Here is a 25,577-nt window from a genome sequence, read left to right as displayed (position 1 = left end):
GTACATAACCTTAAATGGGCCTTAAGCCCATTTCGAACTGGGCTGATTTGATTAGTCAATTAAAAAGGGGGCGAATTCTAAGATGGATTAGCTGATCGGATTGGGCCTAGACCCTACCCACTTAGAGAGTCCAAGATCTAGATGAGATTTAGATTTGGAAGCCTCCTAATTGGAATAGGAGATGGTTGATCTGATCTGCAGATAAGATATAGGTTATCCCTTATCACTTAAAGGGACTTCTAATCCAAATATGATTTGGATCAGCAACTCCTAATGGGATTAGGAGCTGATCCCTTTAAGATTATGAAAGGAGAAAGGGGCGGCAACTATTATTGATTGATGTTCAATTCTCTTCAGAGCTAAAATCACAAGAAGAGAGAATTCTGCACCCTGCGAATACTCTCTTGCTGCCTCCTTCCTACAACTGCCACCTCCAGTAGTTCGATCTCCTACTCTCTACAGGAGTAATCAAGATTTGATCTTGATACCATTCTTTTCGGGAAAAGATTGATTGGAGTTATATTCACAAGCCATCCTGTTGATTCTTGCGAAGGGTCAAGTTCTTTTGGAAGAACATTGCTGATTCTGCTCCATCCTGCATTGCGCCATCTTCAGTGGGAGCAGATTTTGGATCCTTCCTTGGGCGTGAACACCTCCATTGGGAGATACTATTTCTTTGTATCGGGTACACCCTCCCTCCTACTCCTTTTGGTTCAGATCTTGTTTGGTTCATGGTTCAAGATTGATCTTTGAAAAATATGTTTTTCTAAAATAGGGAATTCGATTCCCTACAAAGATGGGAGAAAACTTTTGAAATTCGCCTAGTCCTTTCCGCAAGACTTAGGCGTCCATGTGATGGATATCCCATCCCTTCATCCCGGGAATTAAAACCATTTCCAAATAATTTTGAAACCATACTTAAATATATATCATATATATAAATTTTGCAAAACAAAATTCCAACGATTGAAATCAACTGCTGACAGTTTGGTTTTCATCAGAGATAGTGCATCCCCGATCATTACCTTTGTCCGACAAAGGGGCTGATCCCGTCACTATGATCACCCACTCAGATGAATTCTCAGACTGTCCCAACATACCCAGGTTTTGACCCCCGCTAAGGATCTCACTGATTGGCATATCAAGGACAGCCCAATCTGACACCTAGTGTAGTACCATAATCTGGTCTATGGGTCAGGTGTAACTTTCCAGTTTTGCCAATCAATCTCCAAGGTCCAGGGCAATACTGGAAATCTGGTCCGGTTCAAGGGTTCAATTAATCCTACATTGCATGTGCCTTGGGTCTCATCCTGGCGGCTGAGACAGGCCAACCCAACAGTTGGCAACACACTAGTGTCAGCGTTGGCAGGATAAATCTCCCCAGACTTATCCAACAGCTGTGAACATTCAAAACCAACACAAGTCTCATTAAGTGTCCAGTTTTAGGGTCTTACACAGAAGTATACCACACAACATGAATCAAACATGTACTTCATTTATTTACATTAAATATCAAAACTGATTGAAGCTAATTGCATACAAAAACTGTCCAACATTTTCAGCTCCCTTTCGATCCTTAATTTCCAAATCAAACTCTTAGAGCAAGAGTATCCACCTTATCAACCTCGGTTTTGACTCCTTTTTCTTTAGCAAGTATTTCAAAGTTGCATGATTAGAAAATACAATCACTTTAGAGCCAAGCAAATATGATCGAAATTTATCTAAAGCAAACACAATTGCTAATAGATCCTTTTCAGTGGTTGTGTAGTTGCATTGTGCAGCATTCAACGTTCTTGAAGCATAGTTGATGATGTGGCTCCTCCCTTCAATTCGTTGACCTAAAACAACCCCTACCGCATAGTTGCTTGCATCGCTCATGATCTTAAAGGGCAAGCTCCAGTTAGAGGGTTGAATAATGGGTGCAGTTGTCAATAGGTTCTTGAGCTTGTCAAATGCTTCCTTGCACTCATCTCCAAAGTCAAAAGGCACATCCTTCTGAAGCAATTTGGACAATGGCAGGGCGATTTTTGAAAAGTTTTTTATAATCCTACGATAGAAACCTGCATGTCCAAGAAAGGCATGTACTTCCCTAACATTTGTCGGGTAAGGTAAGCTCACAAATAAATCAACTTTTGCCTTATCAACCTCTATTCCTCTATCAGAGATAACATGTCCCAACACAATGCCCTCCTTTACCATAAAGTGGCATTTTTCATAATTCAAAACAAGATTAGTCTCGACACATCGATTCAGAATTTTTCTTAAATTATTTAAGCAATCATCAAATGAATCACCATAAACAGTAAAATCATCCATGAACACTTCAATGCACTTCTCAATAAATTCAGAAAATATACTTATCATCCATCTTTGAAAAGTGCCTGGAGCGTTGCACAGACCAAACGGCATTCTTCTGTAAGCAAAAGTACCGAATGGGCAAGTGAAAGTTGTTTTCTCTAGGTCCTCCTGGGCAATAACAATCTGATAATAACCTGAAAACCCATCGAGAAAACAAAAGAAGCCCTTACCTACTAATCTTTCTAACATCTGATCTATGAAGGGAAAGGGAAAGTGGTCCTTTCGAGTGGCCAAATTAAGTTTTTGAAAATCAATTATCATACACCAACCACTTTGCATCCTCATTGGGACTAGTTCATTATTTTGATTTCTTACCACAGTTATCCCAGTTTTCTTGGGTACAACATGTATAGGACTTACCCATTTACTATCCGAAATTGGGTAGATTATCCCTTCATCCAGCAACTTAAGTATTTCTTTCATCACCACTTCTTTCATTACCGGGTTGAGCTTTCTTTGCGATTCTCTAACTGGTTTGGTGCCATCTTCCAAAAGAATCCTGTGCATGCAAATTGAGGGGCTAAACCCTTTTATGTCAGCTAAGGTCCAACCAATCGCCGCCTTATGTTCTTTCAAAACTTTGATGAGCCGTTCCTCTTGTTCTTCAGTCAACCCTTTCGCAATGATCACGGGCAATGTTTCTTTGTCGCCCAAGTATGCATACTTAAGATGAGCTGGTAAGGTCTTTAATTTCAACTTCAGAGCCTACAAAACAGAAGGCAACAATTTCTTGTGAGAAAATGACAATGGAATATCATAATTGATTACCTTTTGTACTGGTATCAATTCTGGAGTTTCGCAGGATGTATCGAACTCCTCCTCCCTATCCAATTGTGAACTTAATTCAAGTTCTTCATTCATGTCCTCTTCTCCAAAAATTTCCTGCAGAATTGAATCAATAGTGTCAATAGAGCAGATCGAATGGCATTCATTTGGATATTTCATAGCTTCAAAGATATTAAATTTAACAATCTTTCCATTGAACTCAATGGAGAGGGTACCCTCATTCACATCTATTTTGGTCTTGGCCATTTTCATGAATGGCCTGCCTAATAGAAGTGGGGCTGAACTTGTGATCGTGTCCTCCTCCATCTTCAGAATGTAAAAGCCGACTGGAAAGATTAGATCATTAACCTGCACCAACACATCCTCAACAATCCCTTCTGGGTAGGCGTTAGAACGATCAGCTAGCTGAATGACTACCCTAGTTTCCTTTAAGGGACCTAATCTCAAAGCACAATAAATCCAGTATGGCATGACATTGATGGATGCACCTAAATCTAGCATGGCACGCTCGATTCTTTTATTGCCAATCACACAAGGTATGGTGAACATACCTGGATCAGCATGTTTTTCCAGCAAGGTCCTCTTAATGATAGCTGAAACGTTCTCTTCAACCCTTACCTTCTCATTGATTCGTAGCCTCCTCTTGTTAGTGCACAATTCTTTCAGAAATTTTGCATATTTTGGAATCTGTTTGATGGCATCTGACAAGGGAATGTTTATTTCCACCTTCTTGAAGGTCTCTAATACTTCTTGCTCATATTCTTCCTTCTTGGAATTTTCCAACCTACTAGGAAAAGGTGGTACAATGGCATTAGTAATCTTAGGGAGAGGGGGGTCGGGTATTACCTTAATGGAGCTCTCGTTTGAATCTTATTTCTCCTCTTCCTTATCTCCTTTATCTACCTTCCTTTGTGAGATAGGTTGTAGTTGCAATTCTTTCCCGCTCCTCAGCACCACTAAACCTTGCATTTTCCTTGGGATTAACTACCATCTACAATGGTAGCTTTCCAGAGTTTTGCGCCTCCAACTTGCTAATGGAAGTAATTGTTGAGTGTTGAAATTGTTGGATGCTGGCCCTTGTTCTGGATGCTGGGATAGGTTGAAAGTGTTGAAATCTCAGCACCCTAAGTTCTGGATGCTAGCCCTTGTTTCCTGTTGAAATTGTTGAGTGTTAGTAGCAAGAGCCTTAACAATTTCATCTAATGACATACCTGAACTTGAGGGTTGACTTTGCGCTGGGATAGGTTCTAAAATTGGGGGCTGTCTATTGAAAGCTTGGGGCTGATATCTCTGTTGTCCTCCTTGATTTCCGTAGCTTAGATTGGGATGATCCCTCCACCACAGATTGTAGTAATTGGAATAAGGATCATACTTGCGTTGAGGTTGGCCCGGAAATCCTCCTACGGCACTAACTTGCTGCATCAAACCATCCTGCAATGATGGACACATATTCGTAGGATGCCCAAGAATCAAATAGACACCACATACCCTTGCCATTTGCAATTGCCCTGCAGCCAGTTGTTGAACCAAGGTAGTTAGATCAGAAATTTGATTTTCTAAATTAGAATGACTTACCTCATTAACACGCCTGATAGTACCATATGTTCTTGCTCCTCCACTAGCCGCATCTACCATACTTTTATCCATAGGTTGGAGTCCTTCATAGAAGTACTGGATCAAGAGCTGTTAGGGTATTTGGTGGTGGCGACAGCTAGCACAAAGCTGTTTAAATCTTTCCCAATATTCGTATAGTGTCTCACCACCAAACTACCGAACTCCACAGATTTCCTTCCTAATATTTGCATCTCGGGATGTAGGAAAATATTTATCTAAAAACATTCTCTTCATCTCATCCCATGTACGTATCAAACCAGGAGGAAGAATGTATAACCAATCCTTTTCTTTATCTCGTAAAGTAAAAGGAAAAGCTATAAATTTTACCTGATCCTCAGTCATACACTGTGGTTTCATGCTTGAACAGACAACATGGAATTCCTTGAGATGCTTATGAGGGTCATCACCTAGAAAGCCATGAAAAATAGGAAGCAGTTGAATCAATCCAGATTTTAGTTCAAAGGCTACCTCGAGAGTGGGATATATTATGCACAGGGGCTGTTGGCTCATGATTGGTGCAGCCATCTTCCTTAGCGTTCTCTCTCTATCACCCATCCTTCCTTCCTCTTCGAAGATGGGTTGATCACAAGTTGGAAGGTCGAATTCAGAATTCACCCTTGGAGGTGAACGGTCCTTCCTTTGCTTCACCTCCTTCCTTAAACGACGGGTAGTCTTCTCAATTTCTAGGTTGTACTCTAGTTCACCTCTTTGAGAAGCACGAGTCATAAAACAAAGAAGGTTAACACAAATAGAAGGTAACAAGCTAAGGAATTTGTTAGATAGTTGTATGCCCTTAGCTCCAATCAGAATGATGTACATTATGAATTTATTGTAAATGAATAAAGTACATATTTGATTCATGTTCCTATGGTGTGTTTCTGTGTAATACCCATAAACTAGACACTTATGAGATTCGTGTTAGTTTAGAATGTTCACAGCCATTGGATAAGTCTGGGAGATTAGTCCTACCAAGCCTGACATTGGTGCGCTGCCAAATGTTGTGGTGGTCTGTCTCAGCTGCTAGGGTGAGACCCAAGGCACATGCAGTGAGGATTAATGGAATCTTTGAACCGGACCAGATTTCCAGTATTGCCCTGGACCTTAGAGATTGATGGGCAAAACTGGAAAGTTACACCTGACCCCTAGAATCGATTATGACACTGCACTAGGTGTTGGATTGGGCTGTCTTTGATATGCCAATCAGTGAGATCCTTAGCGGGGGTCGAAACCTGGGCATGTTGGGACAATTTGAGAATTCATCTAAGTGGGTGATCATAGTGACAGGATCAGCCCCTTTGTCGGACAAAGGTAATGATCGGGGAGGTACTCTCTCTGATGGAAACCAAGAATGCAGGTAGCCAATTTCAATCGTTGAGATTTGTTCTGTAAAATATATTTTATATATGAGATATAAAAGTATATATTATGGTTTCCAAACGTTTGCAAAAGTTTTTAATTCCCGAGATCCATGTGAGTAGAGAGTGCAGCACTGTTCCTTGTAGCCGAGGGAGAGTTTCTCTCTTGTCGGGTAGTGTTTGATCATTATGGGCTGAGAGGTTAAGTGTAAGACCATTGAGGGTAATACCTGATGGGCAAATCTTGCATTTGCCCACAATCCCTGGGTATTACAAGGTGGCTTGGCCCAGGGACCACTTAGGGTAAGTGTTGGGCCCATAGAGCCCATGTGATGGGTTTTAGGGGGTGCACTGTCCATAACAGTGTATTCAGCCGGGCCTTGTAACAAAGGCTCGGCTGAACCCATGTGGCTGATGTGTAGATCTATGTTTGGGTCCCACCCCATACAAGGAAGCCCAACTGGGCAGCAGTTTGGTAGGCTAAGTGAGCACATAACCTTAATGGACCTAATGCCCATTTCGAAATAGGCTGATTTGATCAGTTAAATAAGTGGTGAATTCTAGGATTGGATTAAACCCTACCCACTTAGAGAGTCCAGATCTAAATGTGATTCAGATCTAGAAATCTCCTAATGAGGTTAGGAGAAGACTGATCTAATCTGCAGATAAGATAAGGGTTTACCCTTATCACTTAAAGGGAATTCTGATCCAAATATGATATGGATCAGCTTTGGATCAGCAACTCCTAATAGGATTAGGAGATGATACCTTTAAGGTTATAAAAGGAGGAGGGGGCAGCAACCTTTAGATACAACAAGATCACCATCTGCCTACAGAGCTGAAATCATAGAAGAGAGAATTCAGCACATCTGCAAAAATTCTCTCTTGCCGCCTCCTTCCTGCCGCCGCCTCACCTGCCAGATCGATCTCCAGTTCAGTGGGAGAAATCAAGATTGGATTTTGATATCAGTTTCTTGTGAAGGGACTGATAGGAAGCTATGCTCATGTGTCGTCCTGCTAATTCTTGCGAAGGATTAGGTTCTTGGGAAGAACACTGCTGATTCTGCTCCATCCTGCACTGCGCCATCTTCAATGGGAGCAGTCTTTGGATCCTTCCTTGGGCGTGAACACCTTCGTTGGGAGATATTATTTCTCCGTATCAGGTATATCTCTCTTCCACTGCTTTTGTTCAGATCTGGTTTGGTTCTTGGTTCAAGATTGATCCTTGAAAAATATGATTTTTCTAAAATAGGGAATATGATTCCTAGTAGGATGGAGAGAAATTTTTGAAATTCGCCCATTCTATTCCGCAAGATTTGGGCATCCATACGATGGATATCTCATCCCTTCAGTGGTATCAGAGCCAGGTTCATGTCTTGAACCGAATTGGATCAAGTCTGAATCTGCACAAATGGGCAGAAGATGTTCTACTCGATTTGCGCAGATATAGAGTTTTTCTGGAAAATCTGTTTCTAGTTGATGGGCGATTAATCTGAAATTAAATTTTATAAAGTTGTTTATTATTTAGAACTGTTCTTTATAATTTTCTTGATTTATGGGCTCGTACACATGGAGATCGAAATCTTGATTGGCGCAGGGAACTTGCGATTTTGCAGTTTCTTGATTACTTTATTACATTTGGTCTGTAAAATAATTTTTTTTTTTTATTTTTAGACTGAATGTATAGGCATTCGATCTGATGTAATCATAATAGAAATTAGGTTTTCTATTTATTTTTATTTTGGATCGAAGATGGCGGCACAAGGAAGGAGATTTCACAGATGGGAGAATCCCTATCTGCGATTTGCAGTTTATGAAACTGCAAACTGTGATTTAACCTCTGTTTTGCAGGATGGATTGTGCGAACAACCCTATATGACTGATTCTTGATTTTCTTTTATCAGTATTTAATTTCAGATTAAATTCTTGAATTAAATCTTTAATTAAAGATCAAACCCTAGACCCATTCGAACCAAATTGGTCCAAAATGGTTGGACCGAATCTAGGGTTCGATCAAGGCTGAATGTCAGCCCTAATTCTCCCACTAATGGCCCTAAGGATTGATAATTAATTGAATATTTAATTTGTCCCAACCTGTAAAGGTTCAGTTTTAATTTGTTAAAACTGCTAAAAGCCCACTTCGCAAATAAAGCTATATGGACCAAATTGATCAACCCTAATTTCGGCCCATATACCTGGATAATATTAATGGTTAATATTATGGGCTTTAAAATGGGCTTTACAGATAATTAATTGATTGGATCAATTCTTCCCTGCATGTGATGTATGGATGTGTGATGTGCTACATTCTTCGGCCATAAGTGCTTGGCCCATGCTGATTCGATAGTGGCTCTTGCACACACCATGGCTGAATGCACGTCATTGCCATGGTGTCCCTACTGGTCATTGGATGACCTCCGTCAGTGGTGGGCCCCACACCTCCTGAAGAGAATATGTGCGAAAACCTAGCCGATTGGGCCCACCGAAATCTGACTTTATGAAAGTCAATGGAAGCCACTTTGGTTTGACCTAAATCAAACTAGGGCATAATCATTCGTTCCCTCCAGCAAATATGAGTGCATGTGATAGGGAGATTCATATGATGAACTCTCTAAAGGCCTTCCATCATTAGCATAAGGATGGGTCCTTCAGTAATGAGGAAATGCACCTGAAAATGGGCTATCCATTTGTTGTAGGGCTTGTCCAAGTGTTTCATAAGATGATAGGGGCAGCATAGACCGATGTGGGAGGGGCTTCACCAGAAAATGAGAACTCTCTCACAGTACCTTGGCATTCACGAATATTATGGGTAAGCACTCATTGGACAAAAAGGTTTACCTAAAAGTGGCTCTAAACCTTGTCTGACAGAGGCCAAAGGAAAAGCACATAAGATGAGTGGATATGATCATTCACATAAAGGTGGTGGGGTTATGTAGCTAAAACAGTTGGCTCCATGCACCCTATGTGGTTTCCCACATTTCCAAGAGACAAGTCGTTGTCTCTGTCACTGAGATGGGAGGGAAATCTCATAGATGAAAAAATGGGAATGGAACATAGATTAAAAGCCATATCTATGTAATGAACATGAATCAAATTAGGTTGTGGACTAATATTTGTTGTTTTACCAGAAAATGGCAAACTGACAATTTGCAAAGCTTCTTGATGACAACAAGCTTAAGGGCCCGAACTATGCCGATTGGTACCATAACCTCATGTTGGTCTTAACATCTAAAAAATTGGATAAGGTAGTTAAAAATCCTGCCCCGGAGCGTCCGAGCGATAGGGCTTCTGAGGCCAGAAGGAGGGAATTCCAAGATTGGGAGGATAAAAACTCCCTAGCCCATTGCTATGTCATTGCCTCTCTAGACAATCCGATATGAAGGAAGTCCGATTAGATAGAACTAGCCAAGGAAATATTGGACAATTTGAAGACAATGTACGAAGAGCAGAATCGTTCTACTCAGCAAAAAGTCTTGAAACAGTTTATGACCGCTCAAATGTGCAAGGGGCAATAGGTTCACGACCATTGTCTTCAGATGATGGGTTATATCAACGAACATGAAGCCCTTGGATCTGGGCTAGATCTTGGCATGCAAGTGGATACCATCCTTAACTCTTTGCCTTCTTCCTTCAACCCATTCATAATAAAATTACAATATGAACAAGCTGAATGTCAACGTCCAGAAACTTAGCAACATGTTGTAGAGGGCCAAGGATTTATTTAGGAAGGATGAGTCTGTGGCTATGCTTGCTGAATCTAGCAAATTGGGCAAGAAAAAGAGGAAGGCAAAGAAGCCTCAGAAGAAAGCTACTAAACCCAAGAAGCAGAAATTTTGTCTTTTGTGAAAAATTTAAGAAAAAATTTGATTTCTGTATCAAAACTGTGTGCGAATGGATATTCTGTCTTTTTCAGTAATACGATTACTATTAAGAGAAACAATAGATTCATCGCATACAGGGAACTGGAGAACGGTCTCTATGTTCTACATCTTTCTCTAGAAACTAACATAACCGAAACTACGTCGGCTGATATCCCCAAGAAAAGAGTACGTGATACAATTAATCCCACGTGCCTGTGGCATTATCGACTTGGCCATATCGGTATTGACCGAATCACAAGACTCGTAAAGGATGGTCCTTTGGATTTTCTAACTGTAGAAGATCTTCCCACTTATGAGCCTTGCCTTCAGGGTAAGATGACAAAAAGGCCATTTAGCGGGAAGCCTGAAAGATGTACAGGAACACTTGATTTGATACATAATGATGTATGTGGTCCCCTGAGTGTTAGGACCCGTAACCAGCACGTGTACTTTATTACATTTACCGATGACTATTCTCGGTACGGTTACATGTACCTAATGAGACATAAGTCTGAATCCTTTGAAAAGTTCAAAGAGTTCAAACAAGAGGTCGAGAAACAGTTAGGGAGAGAAATTAAGGCCCTTTGATCAGATCGAGGTGGCGAGTATCTCTCTGACAAATTCAGGGACTACTTGAAGGTTAATGGAATAGTATCACAATTGGCTCCTCCTGCTACACCACAACTTAACGGTGTTTCAGAGAGGAGGAATAGGACCTTATTGGATATGGTCCGGACACTTCTCGTCCGTTCAGAGTTACCCACATCCTTTTGGGGATACACATTAGAGACTGCGATATATGTGCTGAACCGGGTTCCAACCAAATCAGTTCTGAAGACTTCCTATGAGCCTTGGACTGGAAAGAAACCAAGTGTGCGACACTTGAAGATTTGGGGTTGTCCGACACACATTAAAAGAACAAGTTTGGAAAAATTGGAATCCAAGACCAGTTGTTGCCTATTTGTAGGCTACCCAAAAGGCTCTGTAGGTTACCTATTCTATGACCCAAGTGAGAAGAAAGTGTTCTGCAATCGAAATGCACATTTCTTGGAAAGCGATTACATCCTGAACAATCATCGTTAGGAAATCGTTCTTGATGAGAAGAGCTCAGATGTAGTGGGAGGTGTCCCACAAGTTCTAGGTAGAAACCAACCTAGAAGATCTACTCGGGTATGCAGGCCACCAGTCCGATTGGTTATGACCAGGATAATTACCTGGTGGAATCCTTCACTAGTGAGGAGGATCCTATGACTTATGCGGAAGCTATGTTGGACATAAACTCCCTTAAGTGGGTAGATGCCATGAGAGCTGAGATGGACTCAATGGAGACCAATGGAGTCTGGACTCTAGTAGATCCGCCCCCTGGGGTAAAAGCAATTGGTTGCAAATGGATTTACAAGAGGAAGAAGGGCCCCGATGGTAGGGTTTAGACCAACAAAGCTCGTCTGGTGGCGAAAGGGTACACTAAAAAAGAGGGCATCGATTATGAGGAAACCTTTTCGCCTGTGGCCATGCTTAAATCCATTAGGATCCTGCTAGCTGTAGTAGCATACCATGACTATGAGATTTCGCAAATGGATATCAAAACTGCATTCTTGAATGGAGGTCTTATTGAAGATATCTATATGCAGCAGCCGCAAGGCTTCATAGCTGCAGGTTAGGAACACATGGTGTGTAAACTAAATAGATCCATATATGGACTTAAGCAAGCTTCTAGGAGTTGGAACATCCGATTTGACTCTATTGTCAAAAAGTTTGACTTTGAGCAAAATCAGGATGAGCCCTGTGTTAAAAAGAGGACCAGTGGGGACAAGGTTACATTCTTGGTTCTGTATGTAGACGACATTCTACTTATTGGTAATGAAGTAGGAATGTTGACTACGGTGAAAGTGTGGCTTTCACAGCAATTTTCCATGAAAGATTTTGGAGAAGCCTCCTATATACTGGGTTTCGACTCTATAGAGATAGATCGAAGCGGATAATAGGATTATCCCAATCTGCTTACATTGACAAAATTGTCAAGAGACACAGCATGGAAAACTCCAAGATGGGAAATGTTTCTTTTAGGAATGGAGTCACTCTATCCAAGAAGATGTCTCCCAAGACATCTGAGGAGATTGAGGGCATGAAGGATGTTCCCTATGCCTCAGCCATAAGGAGAATCATGTATGCCATGCTATGCACTCGCCCTGACATAGCTCAGGCAGTGAGTGTGGTAAGCAGATTTTAGGCCAACCCAGGGTAGGAGCACTGGACTGCTGTGAAAAACATACTTAAGTACCTTCGAAGGACAAAAGAGTTTTGTCCGGTATTCGATGGTAGCTCACTGCAGATCTAGGGGTATACTGATGCCGATTTTCAATCAGATCCAGATGATAGAAAGTCTACATCTGGGTATGTTCTGAAAGAATGGTAGGATCCATCTAATGGACGCCAAGAAGGTTGCGGAATGGGTGGGCGAATTTCAAAAATTTTCTACTTTCTTCCAACTGGGAATCATATTCCCTAAATTTAGAATACTATATTCAAGGATCCTACTTGAACCATAATCGAACCAGATCTAAAACAAAAGGAAAAAGGGAGGAATATACCTGATCCGGAGAAGCATGATCTCACAAAGTTGGTGTTCACGCCCAAAGAAGAAAGCAAGATTCGCTCCTGCTGAAGATGACACAGCTGTGGGTGGAACGGAACCAGCAGGATGCGTCCTACACACTGGATCTTTCGCAAGAATCCTCTGGAAACTCTGAACACTGAATCTTTCTCAGTCTTTTTTGCAAGACTGATGTCAAGAACTGATTTCTTGACTTCCTATTCGTGCAAAGATCAAATCTTGCAAGAGGGAATGGCGGCGACTGGAGGAGAACTCCTGGGACGAAGATAGCTGAACTGCTTCTCTTCTCTCTGGAGTTTTGTATGAGATCTAATCTTTGTTCGCAGGATGATTTCTTGCTTCAAAAAACCCTTGGTTCAAAATCTGATATATTTCTCTTGGGTTTCTCCTCCTTTCATCTTGATTAAGAAAACCTCCTAATTAGGAGTTATCCCAATCCAAATCAGTATTTGGATAGGGGATTATCTTAATCCTATCTGCAATTTAAGTTAGCTTACTCCTTATCTTATCAGGAGGTTACCAGATTCAAATCTAATTTGAATTTGGTCTCCTGGAGTGGATAAGGTTAATGGCCCAATCCTTTTACTAACATTAACCTCAGATTCGCCCCACAGATGGGTGATCATATCAGCCCAGCTCGAAATGGGCTTTTGGCCCATTATATGTTTAGTGTTTAACTCGTTTCCAATCTGCTGCCCAGTTGGGCTTCTTTGAATGGCGAGGGACCCAAGCATTGATCTACACACCAGCCACATGGGTTCAGCCCAGCCTTTATTACAAGGCCCAACCGAATTAACTGAAAAACTCAGTGAACCCCTGAGTCCATCACATGGACCCTATGGGTCCAACACTTACATTAAGTGGTCCCTGGGCCAAGCCATCTTATAAAAACCCAGGGACTATGGGCAGGTGCAAGATAAGCCCATTAGGTATTATCCTAAATGGTCTTACACTTGACCTCTCAGCCCTTAATGATCAAGCATTGCCCGACAAGAGAGGACCTCTCCCTCGGCTGTAAGGAACAGTGCTGCACTCTCTACTCACATGGATCCCAGGAATTAAAACCATTTGCAAATATTTCGAAATCGTACATATATTTATAAATATATTAATTTTGCAAAACAAAATTCCAACGATTGAAATCAACTGCCGGCAGTTTGGTTTCCATAATAGAGAGTGCTGTCCTGATCATTACCCTTTGTCCGACAAAGGGGCTAATCCTGTCACTATGATCACCCACTCAGATGAATTCTCAGACTGTCCCAACATACCCAGGTTTTGATCCCCATCTAAGGATCTCATTGATTGGTATTTCAAAGACAGCCCGATTCGACACCTAGGGAAGTGTCATAATCGAGTCTAGGAGTCAGGTGTAACTTTCCAGATGAAATGGCTATGAACATTTAAAACTAACACGAGTCTCTATAAGTGTCCAGTTTTAGGGTCTTACACAGAATTATACCAAACAACATGAATCAAACATGCACTTTATTTATTCACACTAAATTTCAAAAGTACATCAAATCAGATTGAAGCTAAGGGCATACAAGACTGTCTAACAACTCCCACTTGCACTTAGGTCCAATCTGGTACAAGCCAGAGTCCCATACTTTCCATGTGTTTCTCAAACACCTTCTGTGTCAGTGGCTTAGACAATGGGTCTGCCACATTATCCGCTGATGCTACCTTCTGAATTAGGACGTCCCCTCTACCAACAATCTCCCGCAGTACATGGTACTTCCTCTCGATGTGTTTTGACTTCGAGTGAGCCCGATGCACTTTAGCCTGGGGGATCGCTCCATTGTTGTGACACAACAACAGTATGGGTGACGTGCTGGACGGAATCACTCCTAATTTGTGTATGAATTTCTTCATCCACACGGCTTCCTTGGTAGCTTCACTTGCGGCAATGTACTCAGCCTCGGTTGTGGAATCTGCAGTGGACCCCTGTTTGCTGCTTTTCCAGCAAACAGCACACGATCCTATCATGAAATCATACCCAGATGTAGACTTTCTATCATCTGGATCCGACTGGAAATCAGCATCGGTATACCCTAGAACTTGTAGTGAACTACCATCGAATACCAGACAAAACTCTTTTGTCCTTCGAAGGTATTTAAGTATGTTCTTCACAGCAGTACAATGCTCCTGCCCTAGGTTGGCCTAGAATCTGCTTACCACACTCACCGCCTGAGCAATGTCCGAGCGAGTGCACAGCATGGCAAACATGATGCTCCCTACGGCTTAGGCGTAGGGAACGGCTCTCATGCCCCCAATTTCCTCAAAAGTCTTGGGAGACATCCTCTTGGAGAAAGTGACTTCATGCCTGAAAGGAACGTTTCCTTTCTTGGAGTTCTCCATGCTGTATCTTTTGACAATTTTGTCAATATAAGCAGCCTGGGATAATCCAATTATCCGCTTCGATCTATCTCTATAGAGTCGAAGACCCAGTATATATGAAGCTTCTTGGTGGGTGCCGAACCCAACCAAAGATAAATATTCTTGCTCTGGGTTAATAATTTGCAGATAGTGATGAGCAAGGTCATTATCCACAGGGATTGGGTGGATTTATTTCCAAGTAGATGGATTAAGAGGGATTTCTAAAGCTAAGGAAAACGAGTAAATAGTAGAAAATAATAGAAAACAAAAGATTAAATCGATGGGAGAAAACTTCCGATTGAAGGGATAAGTTTAGCTTTGATTCGTAGCATTGATCCTTGATGCAAAGATAGATTCATATGTTTATGAATAAATTGGTTATAGCTATTAACAAGCTCTAACAGCCAGCCTCTACTCTTATTATTCGACAACCAAAACAAGCTCTTTGATTGCTTTCCTTATTAATAGGTAGTCCTAAACAAGCTCTTAGGATTTAACCTATTAAAAGCAGTAAGAGGGGAGAGACCCAATTCTGGTCAGCGATCTCACAAGCTCGGATCGTTTAAACCAGATCATATATTTTCCTAACATAGATCGAAAACTTTTTTGCAATCAATTTATGTTAGTTGCCACCATGATCGAACCTACAAATCATATACCAAACTGGAGGTTCAATTGGCCATAGATTCTTTCCATTGAATGAGCAAGGGGCCCTTCTTGCTTGATAAACAAAAATAATCCTCACAGTTAATTAGCAGAAAACATATGAATACCCATAAACAATGAACTAAAATAAAAATCAATTAGATCTCACAATATTACAGAATCAAGGCTTCCCTAACCCTTCAACCAGAAATAAAAACTTACAGACACTTCATGATGAAAACGCAGCTTCTAGATGAGAAAGGGGGGCGAACTCTTGCTTCTTCCTCCTTGGTTGCTGATTTCCCTCTCTGAAGACTGAAGCTCTCTTGGAGGAATTGATGCCTTGGGTGCTGGTCTGCCCCCCTTTATATAGGTTTGGGGAGAGGGCTACTCTCCAACTCCCTTAAGGAGATTATCCTCAAACTGGAAAGTCCTAATCTAATTTGAACTTATCCTATCTAACTCTTACCTCTTATCTTTCTAGGATTACAATTTGAGAATTTAAATCTGATAAAACTCATTTATTGAGATTACATTCAACTTCTATTCTAATGGGACTCTTGGATTTTGAATTTGAACTGGGCTTCTTTAACAATTCGGGCTTGCTTCAAGACTCTTCTGCGAAATGGGCTTCGGCTTATGAAATGGGCTTTGCTGCGAAATTACTCTGATTTTGGGCCCGAAGTCATCTTCGATGCGGACCGATTCTGCCAAAACCCAAAACATAAAAGTTGTGGATTGTTTCCATATCTTTCCAGTGCTTCTTGAATTGTCCAAATCGGAGTCTGGAATTGAGAGTTATGCCCAGATCACTGATTGGTGCCGAAACTGTGCAAAATCATCTGATTAGCCTTGTTTTCTTCCAATCGCCTTCTTGCTTGCCCTGAATCGAAATACAAGAGTAAGGAGTCCAATTAGGTACCAATTAAGTGTAAAATACTGAATATTGAGGGATAAAGATATGACAAATTTTATTCTCATCAAATCCCCCCACACTTAATACTTTGCCCGTCCTCGGGCAAGTCAAAATTCAAGTAAAAAAAAGAACAAGAATAAACTAGCTATCCTACATTTTTTTTTTTTTTAAACTCAACTCTCTTTCATCTTTCTCCACAAATATTCTAGGTTAGTTGTTGCGAACCTTTAAATGAGCACAACCAAGTTATGCACAACTCATTCATCAGTCAATCCAATTTTTGCCACTACAAACCAGGTAGTAAACTAGGGAAAACATCTTTCTCTTCTCTCTCTTTTTGTTTTCTTTGTTCTTCTTCTGAAGGAGTGAGTGCATTTTATGCTCCATCTCACTCTTGGATTACTTGGTCAGTAGGTGCATTTTATGCTCCATCCTACTATTTTAATTGCTAGATAGTAGGTGCATTTTATGCTCCGTCCTACTATCAGATGACTTGGCTGGTAGGTGCATTTTATGCTCCATCCTACCATTGGATTACTTAACCAGTAGGTGCATTTTATGCTCCATCCTACCAATTTTAGCAATGTTTGCCCCATTTACTTAAACCTGAATTTAGGACTAGCTTCAAAGGGGATGACTTTAGATAGGTTGTGTACTTCTTACTTTCACCCCATTACTAGGTCCACAAAAATTTTCCCAGAATATTGTTTCAATTGATTTCAAAAGAGTTGAGTTTTTTTTTTTTTTTTTTTGACGGAAATAAATACTACTTATCAGATCCTATACTTCCCCCCCCCCCACACTTAATCTGTGCATTGTTGAAATGTAAAGAAAAAGGGAAATAACTAAACTATAGATGAAAAAACAAGAAGAAAAAGAAAAAAACAAACTTCCCTATCATAAACCGGATCCTCTAACTTTTGTAGTTGCAACTTCCGGTGTCTTCCCCTTTCATCCATCATGGGTGGGTTCAAATCTGGAATAGGAGCCTGCAAAACAGAGGGTAAAAGTTTCCTGTCAGAAATCGGTAATATAATATAAGGAGCATTACCTGACTGTTGTAGCTCTGGAGAACCATTCAATGCTGCAACAGTTTCCTGCAATTTAGGACTCAAGGTTGACTCCTCTTTCTCAGGATGCTTAGTAATGGAAATTCCAAATCCCTCCTTACCACCAAGTTCAAAAACTTCCTCCTTCTCTTGCTCCTCCTTCTTGGATTTTTCAAAGCGGCTAGGAAAGGGTGGAGTTATCACTATGGCTTGGGGTTGTTCACTGCTTGCATCTTGAGTTTGGGGTGGAGGTGCTTCCTTTTCTATTTCTTCTTCAATTGTATTCTTAGGCACTTCCTTGCTAGGCCTATTTAGCTCCCTTCCGCTTCTTAAAGTGATTGCACTAGAATTTTATTTAGGGTCGACCATGGTCTGGGAGGGTAGACTTCCTGATACTTGAGATTCCATTCGACTCATAGCAGTTGCCAATTGGCTGACTTGATTCTCCAAGTTTTGGATGCTTGTCCTTGTCTCCTGTTGAAATTGTTGAGTGTCAGTTGCAAGTGCTTTAACAATTTCATCTAGAGACATACCTGGGTTAGACGATGAATATTATGGAGCTGGTGGTCTAGACTGATATTGTTGGTGGAAGCTAAAGGGGCTTGGCTCCGTAGCTAAGGTTAGGATGATCCCTCCATCCTGCATTGTAGGTATTTGAGTAGGGATCGTATCTCTTCTGTGGGAAGCCTCCAACAGCATTGGCTTGTTCATAGGGTTCATCTTGAAGTGTAGGGCACATGTCGGTTGGATGTCCCGTAGATGAACAAATCCCGCAAGCTTTCACCGTTTGCATGTTATCTACAGCCATTTGACGGACAAGAAAGGTCAGACTTGCAATTTGTTGTTCTAGGGAAGAGATGTTTACCTCATTATCATGGTTTGCTGGAGGGTTGAGCCTATAGCCGAACTGTGGAGAGTTGGCCACCATGTTTTCAATCTCGGGATCGTATTTGAGCTCAGCTACATGAGAAGAATGAGGCATAAACCAAGAAAAAGGAAATAAATCTACTTAGGACACCAATCCCCGGCAACGGCGCCAAAATTTGGTGGGTGCCGAACCCAACCAAAGATAAATATTCTTGCTCTGGGTTAATAATTTACAGATAGTGATGAACAAGGTCGTTCTCCACAGGGATTGGGTGGATTTATTTCCAAGTAGATGGATTAAGGGGGATTTGTAAAGCTAAGGAAAGCGAGTAAATAGCAGAAAATAACAGAAAACAAAAGATTAAATAGATGGGAGAAAACTTCCAATTGAAGGGATAACTTTAGCTTTGATTCGTAGCATTGATCCTTGATGCAAAAATAGATTCATATGTTTATGAATAAATTGGTTATAGCTATTAACAAGCTCTAACAGCCAGCCTCTACTCTTATTATTCAACAACCAAAACAAGCTCTTTGATTGCTTCCCTTATTAATAGGCAGTCCTAAACAAGCTCTTAGGATTTAACCTATTAATAGCATTAAGAGGGGAGAGACCCAATTCTGGTCAGCGATCTCACAAGCTCGGATCGTTTAAACCAGATCATATATTTTCCTAACATAGATTGAAAACTTTTTTGCAATTAGTTTATGTTAGTTGCCACCATGATCGAACCTACCAATCATATACGAAACTGGAGGTTCAATCGGCCATAGATTATTTCCATTGAATGAGCAAGGGGCCCTTCTTGTTTATTCAACAAAAATAATCCTCACAGTTAATTAGCAGAAAACATATGAATACCCATAAACAATGAACTAAAATAAAAATCAATTAGATCTCACAATATTACAGAATCAAGGCTTCCCTAACCCTTCAACCAGAAATAAAAACTTATAGACACTTCATGATGAAAACGTAGCTTCTAGATGAGAAAGGGGGGCGAACTCTTGCTTCTTCCTCCTTGGTTGCTGATTTCCCTCTATGAAGACTGAAGCTCTCTTGGAGGAATTGATGCCTTGGGTGCTGGTCTGCCCCCCTTTATATAGGTTTGGGGAGAGGGCTGCTCTCCAACTCCCTTAAGGAGATCATCCTCAAACCGGAAAGTCCTAATCTAATTTGAACTTATCCTATCTAACTCTTATCTCTTATCTTTCTAGGATTACAATTTGAGAATTTAAATCTGATAAAACTCTTTTATTGAGATTACATTCAACTTCTATTCTAATGGGACTCTTGGATTTTGAATTCGAACTGGACTTCTTTAACAATTCAGGCTTGCTTCAAGACTCTTCTGCGGAATGGGCTTCAGCTTATGAAATGGGCTTTGCTGTGAAATTACTCTAACTTTGGGCCCAAATTCATCTTCGATGCGGACCGATTCTGCCAAAACCCAAAACATAAAAGTTGTGGATTGTTTCCTTATCTTTCCAATGCTTCTTGAATTGTCCAAATCGGAGTCTGGAATTGAGAGTTATGCCCAGATCACTGATCGGTGCCGAAACTGTGCAAAATCATCTAATTAGCCTTGTTTTCTTCCAATCGCCTTCTTGCTTGCCCTGAATCGAAATACAAGAGTAATGAGTCCAATTAGGTACCATTTAAGTGTAAAATACTGAATATTGAGGGATAAAGATATGACAAATTTTATTCTCATCACTTCTCCAAGATTTTTCATGGAGAACTGTTGTGACAACCATACCTTGACCGAAGTCAACATTCCTACATCATTTCCCATGAGTTGGATATCATCCACGTACAACACCAATAAGGTGATCTTATCCCCACTGGACTTCCTGTAAACATAGGGCTCATCCAGATTCCGCTCAAAGTCAAACGTTTTAACGGCAGAATCAAAACGGATGTTCCAACTCCTAGAAGCCTACTTAAGTCCATATATGGATCTATTGAGTTTACATACCATGTGTTCCTGACCAACAACAATGAAGCCTTGTGGCTACTGCATGTAGATATCTTCACTAAGATCTCCATTCAAGAATGTGGTTTTGACATCCATCTGCCAAATCTCGTAGTCATGGTATACTGCTATAGCTAGCAGGATCCTAATGGATTTAAGCATGGCCACGGGCCAAAAGGTTTCCTCATAATCGATACCTTCTTTCTGAGTATTCCCTTTTGCCACCAGACGAGCTTTGTAGGTCTCAATCCTGCCATCGGGGCCCTTCTTCCTCTTGTAGATCCATTTGCAACCAATTGCTTTTACCCCGGAGGGCGGATCTACTAGAGTCCAAACTCCATTGGTCTCCATTGAGTCCACCTCAGCTCTCATGGCCTCTACCCACTTCTGGGAATCTATGTCTAACATAGCCTCCGCGTAAGTTACGGGATCCTCCTCACTAGTCAAGGCTTCCACCAGGTAACTATCTTGGTCATAACCATATCGGACTGGTGGCCTAGATACCTGAGTGGATCTTCTAGGTTGGTCACTACCTAGAACCTGTAGGACATCTCCCACTGCTCCTGAGCTTTCCTCATCAAGAACTATTTCCTGACGATGGGTGTCCATGATGTATTCGGTTTCTAAGAATTGGGCGTTTTGACTACAGAACACTTTTTGCTCACTTGGGTCATAGAATAGATAACCCACCGAACATTTTGGGTAGCCTATAAATAGGCAATGACTGGTTTTGGATTCCAACTTGTCTGCACTTGTACTTTTAACGTGTGCAGGACAACCCCAAATCTTCAAGCGTCTTACACTTGGCTTCCTTCCGGTCCATAGTACATATGGAGTTTTCGGAACTGATTTGGTTGGAACCCAATTCAGCACGTAGATAGTAGTCTCTAATGCGTATCCCCAAAAGGATGTGGGTAATTCTGAGCATATGAGAAGTGACCGGACCATGTCCAACAAGGTCCTATTCCTCCTCTCTGAAACACCGTTGAGTTGAGGTGTGGCAGGAGGAGCTAATTGTGACACTATCCCATTGACCTTTAAGTAGTCCCTGAATTCGTCAGAGAGATACTCACCACCTCGATCTGATCGAAGGGCCTTAATTTCTCTCCCTAACTGTTTCTCGACTTCTTGTCTGAACTCTTTGAACTTTTCAAAGGATTCAGACTTGTGTCTCATTAGGTACACGTAACCATATCGTGAAAAATCATCTGTAAAGGTGATGAAATACACGTGTTGATTCCGTGTCCTAACACTCAGGGGACCACATACATCAGTATGTATTAGGTCAAGTGTGCCTACACATCTTTTAGGCTTACCGTCAAATGGCCGCTTAGTCATTTTACCTTGGAGGCAAGGCTCACAAGTGGGAAGATTTTCTATGGTTAGAAAATCCAAAGGACCATCCTTTACCAACCTTGTGATTCGGTCAACACCGATATGGCCAAGTCGGTAATGCTAGAGGCATGTGGGGTTTACTGTATCACGATTCCTTTTCTAGGGATTTTTGACCAACGTAGTTTCGGTTAAGTTAGTTTCCAAAGAAGGATGTAGAACATAGAGACTGTTCTCCAGTTCCTTGCATGCGATGAATTTGTTATTCCATTTAATAATAATCATATTACTAAAATAAACAGTATATCCATCAGCACACAATTTAGAAACATAAATCAAATTTCTTCTCAAGTTCTGTACATAAAGACAATCTTTAAGTACAAGCACTCCTTCTTTAAAAACTAATTCTACGGTTCCTATTGCCGCAGCTACAACACTTGTAGTCGTTCCCAAGAACAGTGTCACCTCGCCTTCACTCAACCTTCTACTAACTTTGAACCCCTGCAGTGAGTACACGCATGAGTTGAAGCCCCGGAGTCAACACACCAGGACACAGAAGTAACTAGCATATTAGTTTCTATGACACAAGTTTCGACATTACCTTTCTTAGATTCTAGGTAGGCAGGACAGTTCCTCTTCTAGTGGTCGGTCTGCTTGCAGAAGAGACAGACATCAGATGCCTTGTTCTTATTCTTCTTCTTGGGTTTGGTAGCTTTCTTCTAGGGCTTCTTTGCCTTTTTCTTTTTCTTGCCCGATTTGTTAGCTTCAATAAGCATAACCACAGGCTCATCCTTCTTAAGTAGATCCTCGGCCCTCTACAACATATTGCTGAGTTCTTGGACGCTGACATTCAGCTTTTTCATGTTGTAGTTCATTGTGAACGCATTGAAGGAAGAGGGCAAAGAATTCAGGATGGCATCCACTTGCATTCCAAGATGTAGCCTGGATCCAAGAGTAGAACGGTTCTGCTCTTCATACATCGTCCTTAGACTGTCCAATATGTCCTTGGCAAGTTCGATCTGATCGAACTGCCTCTGTATTGAGTTGTCTAGTGATGCAATGACAAAGTAGCGGACTAGGGAGTTCTTATCCTCCCAATCTTTGTAGTCCCTCCTACGGGCCTCAGAAGCCCTAGATGCTCCGGGGCAGGATTTTTCACCACCTTATCTAACTTTTTGGAAGTTTGGACAAGCATAAGATTTTTGTACCAGTCAGCATAGTTTGGGCCCTTAAGCTTGTTATCATCTAGAAGCTTTGCGAATTGACCATTTTCCATTTTCTGATAAAACAGCAAAGACGTTAGTCCACAACCTTTGTTTGATTCATGTTTCCTACATAGATATGGCTTTTAATCTATGTTCCATTCCCATTTGTTCATCTCTGAGATTTCCCTCTTTTCTCAGTGACGGAGACGATGAAGATGTCTCTAGAAATGTGGGAAATCACATGGGGTGCGTGATTTGCTAGAGGGAACAAAATTACTAGAGGGAACAAAATTACGCCCTAGTTCTATTTTTAGGTCAAACCATTTGTTCATCATATGGATCTCCCTATCACATGCATTCATATTTGCTAGAGGGAACAAAATTACGCCCTAGTTCTATTTTTAAGTCAAACCAAAGTGGCTCCCACAGACTTTCACAAACTGCAAATCGCAGAAAGCGATTTCTCCATCTGCAAATCTCCAACGCCGCCTTCTTCTTCCTTCTTCTTTAATCAAGAAAAAAAATAAAAACAGAAATCCTATTTCTATTAATTTATTACATTCTTGATCAAATCCTATACATTTAGTCTAGAAAAATAAAAAAAATATTTACAGACCGAATTGAATAGAATAAAGAAACAGGGTGCGCAGGCCATCTATGCCAAAACTGCACTGCGATCTCCAGGTTTGAACAGCCCATTAAATCAAAAATAAAAAAAGAACAATTCTAAATAAATTTTGGATTTAATAAAACTAATTTCAGATCAATCACCCTTAACAAGAAACAATTTCGTGACATAAGGAAAACAATCTATGCAAATCTTGGCAGAACATCTTTTCTCCATTTGCATAGGGTCAGATTTGATTTTCTTTTGGTTCAAGATCTGAACCTGTGGCTCTGATACCACTGAAAAAATGGTAGGATCCATCTAATGGACGCCAAGAAGGTTGCAGAATGGGTGGGTGAATTTCAAAAGTTTTCTACCTTCTTCCAACCGGGAATCATATTCCCTAAATTTAGAATACTATATTCAAGGATCCTTCTTGAACCATAATCAAACCAAATCTGAACCAAAAAGCAAAAGGGAGGAATATACCTGATCCGGAGAAGCAGTGTCTCCCAAAGTTGGTGTTCACGCCCAAAGAAGAAACCAATATCTGCTCCTGCTGAAGATGACACAACTGTGGGTGGAACGGAACTAGCAGGGTGCGTCCTACACATTGGATCCTTCGCAAGAATCCTTTGGAAACTCTGAACACTGAATCTTTCTCAATCTTTTTCGCAAGACTGATGTCAAGAACTGATTTCTTGACTTCCTATTGCTGCAAAGATCAAATCTTGCAAGAGGGAATGGCAGCGGCTAGAGGAGAACTCCTGGGACGAAGATAGCTGAACTGCTTCTCTTCTCTCTGGAGTTTTGTATGAGATCTAATCTCTGTTCGCAGGATGATTTCTTGCCCCAAAAAACCCTTGGTTTGAAATCTGATATATTTCTCTTGGGTTTCTCCTCCTTTCTTCTTGATTAAGAAAACCTCCGAATTAGGAGTTATCCCAATCCAAATCAGTATTTGGATAGGGGATTATCTTAATCCTATCTGCAGTTTAAGTTAGCTTACTCTTGATCTTATCAGGAGGTTACCAGATTCAAATATAATTTGAATTTGGTCTCCTGGAGTGGATAAGGTTAAAGGCCCAATCCTTTTACTAACATTAACCTCAGATTCGCCCCAAAGATGGGTGATCATATCAGCCTAGTTCGAAATGGGCTTTTGGCTCATTATATGTTCAGTGTTTAACTAGTTTCCAATCTGTTGCCCAGTTGGGCTTCTTTGTATGGCGTGGGACCCAAGCATTGATCTACACATCAGCCACATGGGTTCGGCCCAGCCTTTATTATAAGGCCCAGCCGAATTTACTGAAAACTCAGTGAACCCCTGAGTCCATCACATGGACCCTATGGGCCCAACACTTACATTAAGTGGTCCCTGGGCCAAGCCATCTTATAAATGCCCAGGGACTGTGGGCAGGTGCAAGATTAGCCCATCAGGTATTATCCTAAATTGTCTTACACTTAACCTCTCAGCCCTTAATGATCAAGCACTGCCCGATAAGAGAGGACCTCTCTACTCACATCGATCCCGGGAAATAAAACCATTTGCAAACATTTCGAAATCGTACATATATATATATAAATATTATAATTTTGCAAAACAAAATTCCAACGATTGAAATCAACTGCCAGCAGTTTGGTTTCCATCAGAGAGAGTGCAGTCTTGATCATTACCCTTTCTCCGACAAAGGGGCTGATCCTGTCACTATGATCACCCACTCAGATGAATTCTCAGACTATCCCAACATACCCAGGTTTTGATCCCCATCTAAGGATCTCACTGATTGGTATATCAAAGACAGCCCGATCCGACACCTAGTGAAGTGTCATAATCGAGTCTAGGGGTCAGGTGTAACTTTCCAGTTTTGCCCATCTATCTCCAAGGTCCAGGGCAATACTAAAAATCTGGTCCGGTTCAAGGATTCGAGTAATCCCATACTGCAAGTGCCTTGGGTCTTACCCTGGTGGCCGAGACAGGCCATCCCAACACTTGGTGGCACACCAGTATCAG

At 41.1% G+C, this 25,577-nt stretch overlaps 1 protein-coding gene across 1 annotated transcript; it reads right to left on the bottom strand.

The window, feature by feature from the left end:
• Positions 1-1,596: 1,596 nt before the first annotated feature.
• LOC148801293 (uncharacterized) lies at positions 1,597-18,107 on the bottom strand. The gene is made up of 9 exons (XM_088900376.1): positions 17,973-18,107; positions 17,579-17,834; positions 4,720-4,802; positions 4,268-4,575; positions 3,696-3,928; positions 3,493-3,581; positions 3,127-3,240; positions 2,719-3,063; positions 1,597-2,190 (listed from the first exon to the last, which is right to left on the bottom strand). Exons 1-9 carry the CDS (start codon positions 18,105-18,107, stop codon positions 1,597-1,599), a joined length of 2,157 nt encoding a protein of 718 aa, XP_088756502.1.
• Positions 18,108-25,577: the final 7,470 nt, after the last annotated feature.

This window comes from Nelumbo nucifera, chromosome 3 (assembly GCF_055504915.1).
Source record: "Nelumbo nucifera cultivar China Antique chromosome 3, China Antique-T2T, whole genome shotgun sequence".
NCBI classification, from domain to species: domain Eukaryota; kingdom Viridiplantae; phylum Streptophyta; class Magnoliopsida; order Proteales; family Nelumbonaceae; genus Nelumbo; species Nelumbo nucifera.
This window is presented reverse-complemented; position numbering and strand designations above follow the sequence as displayed.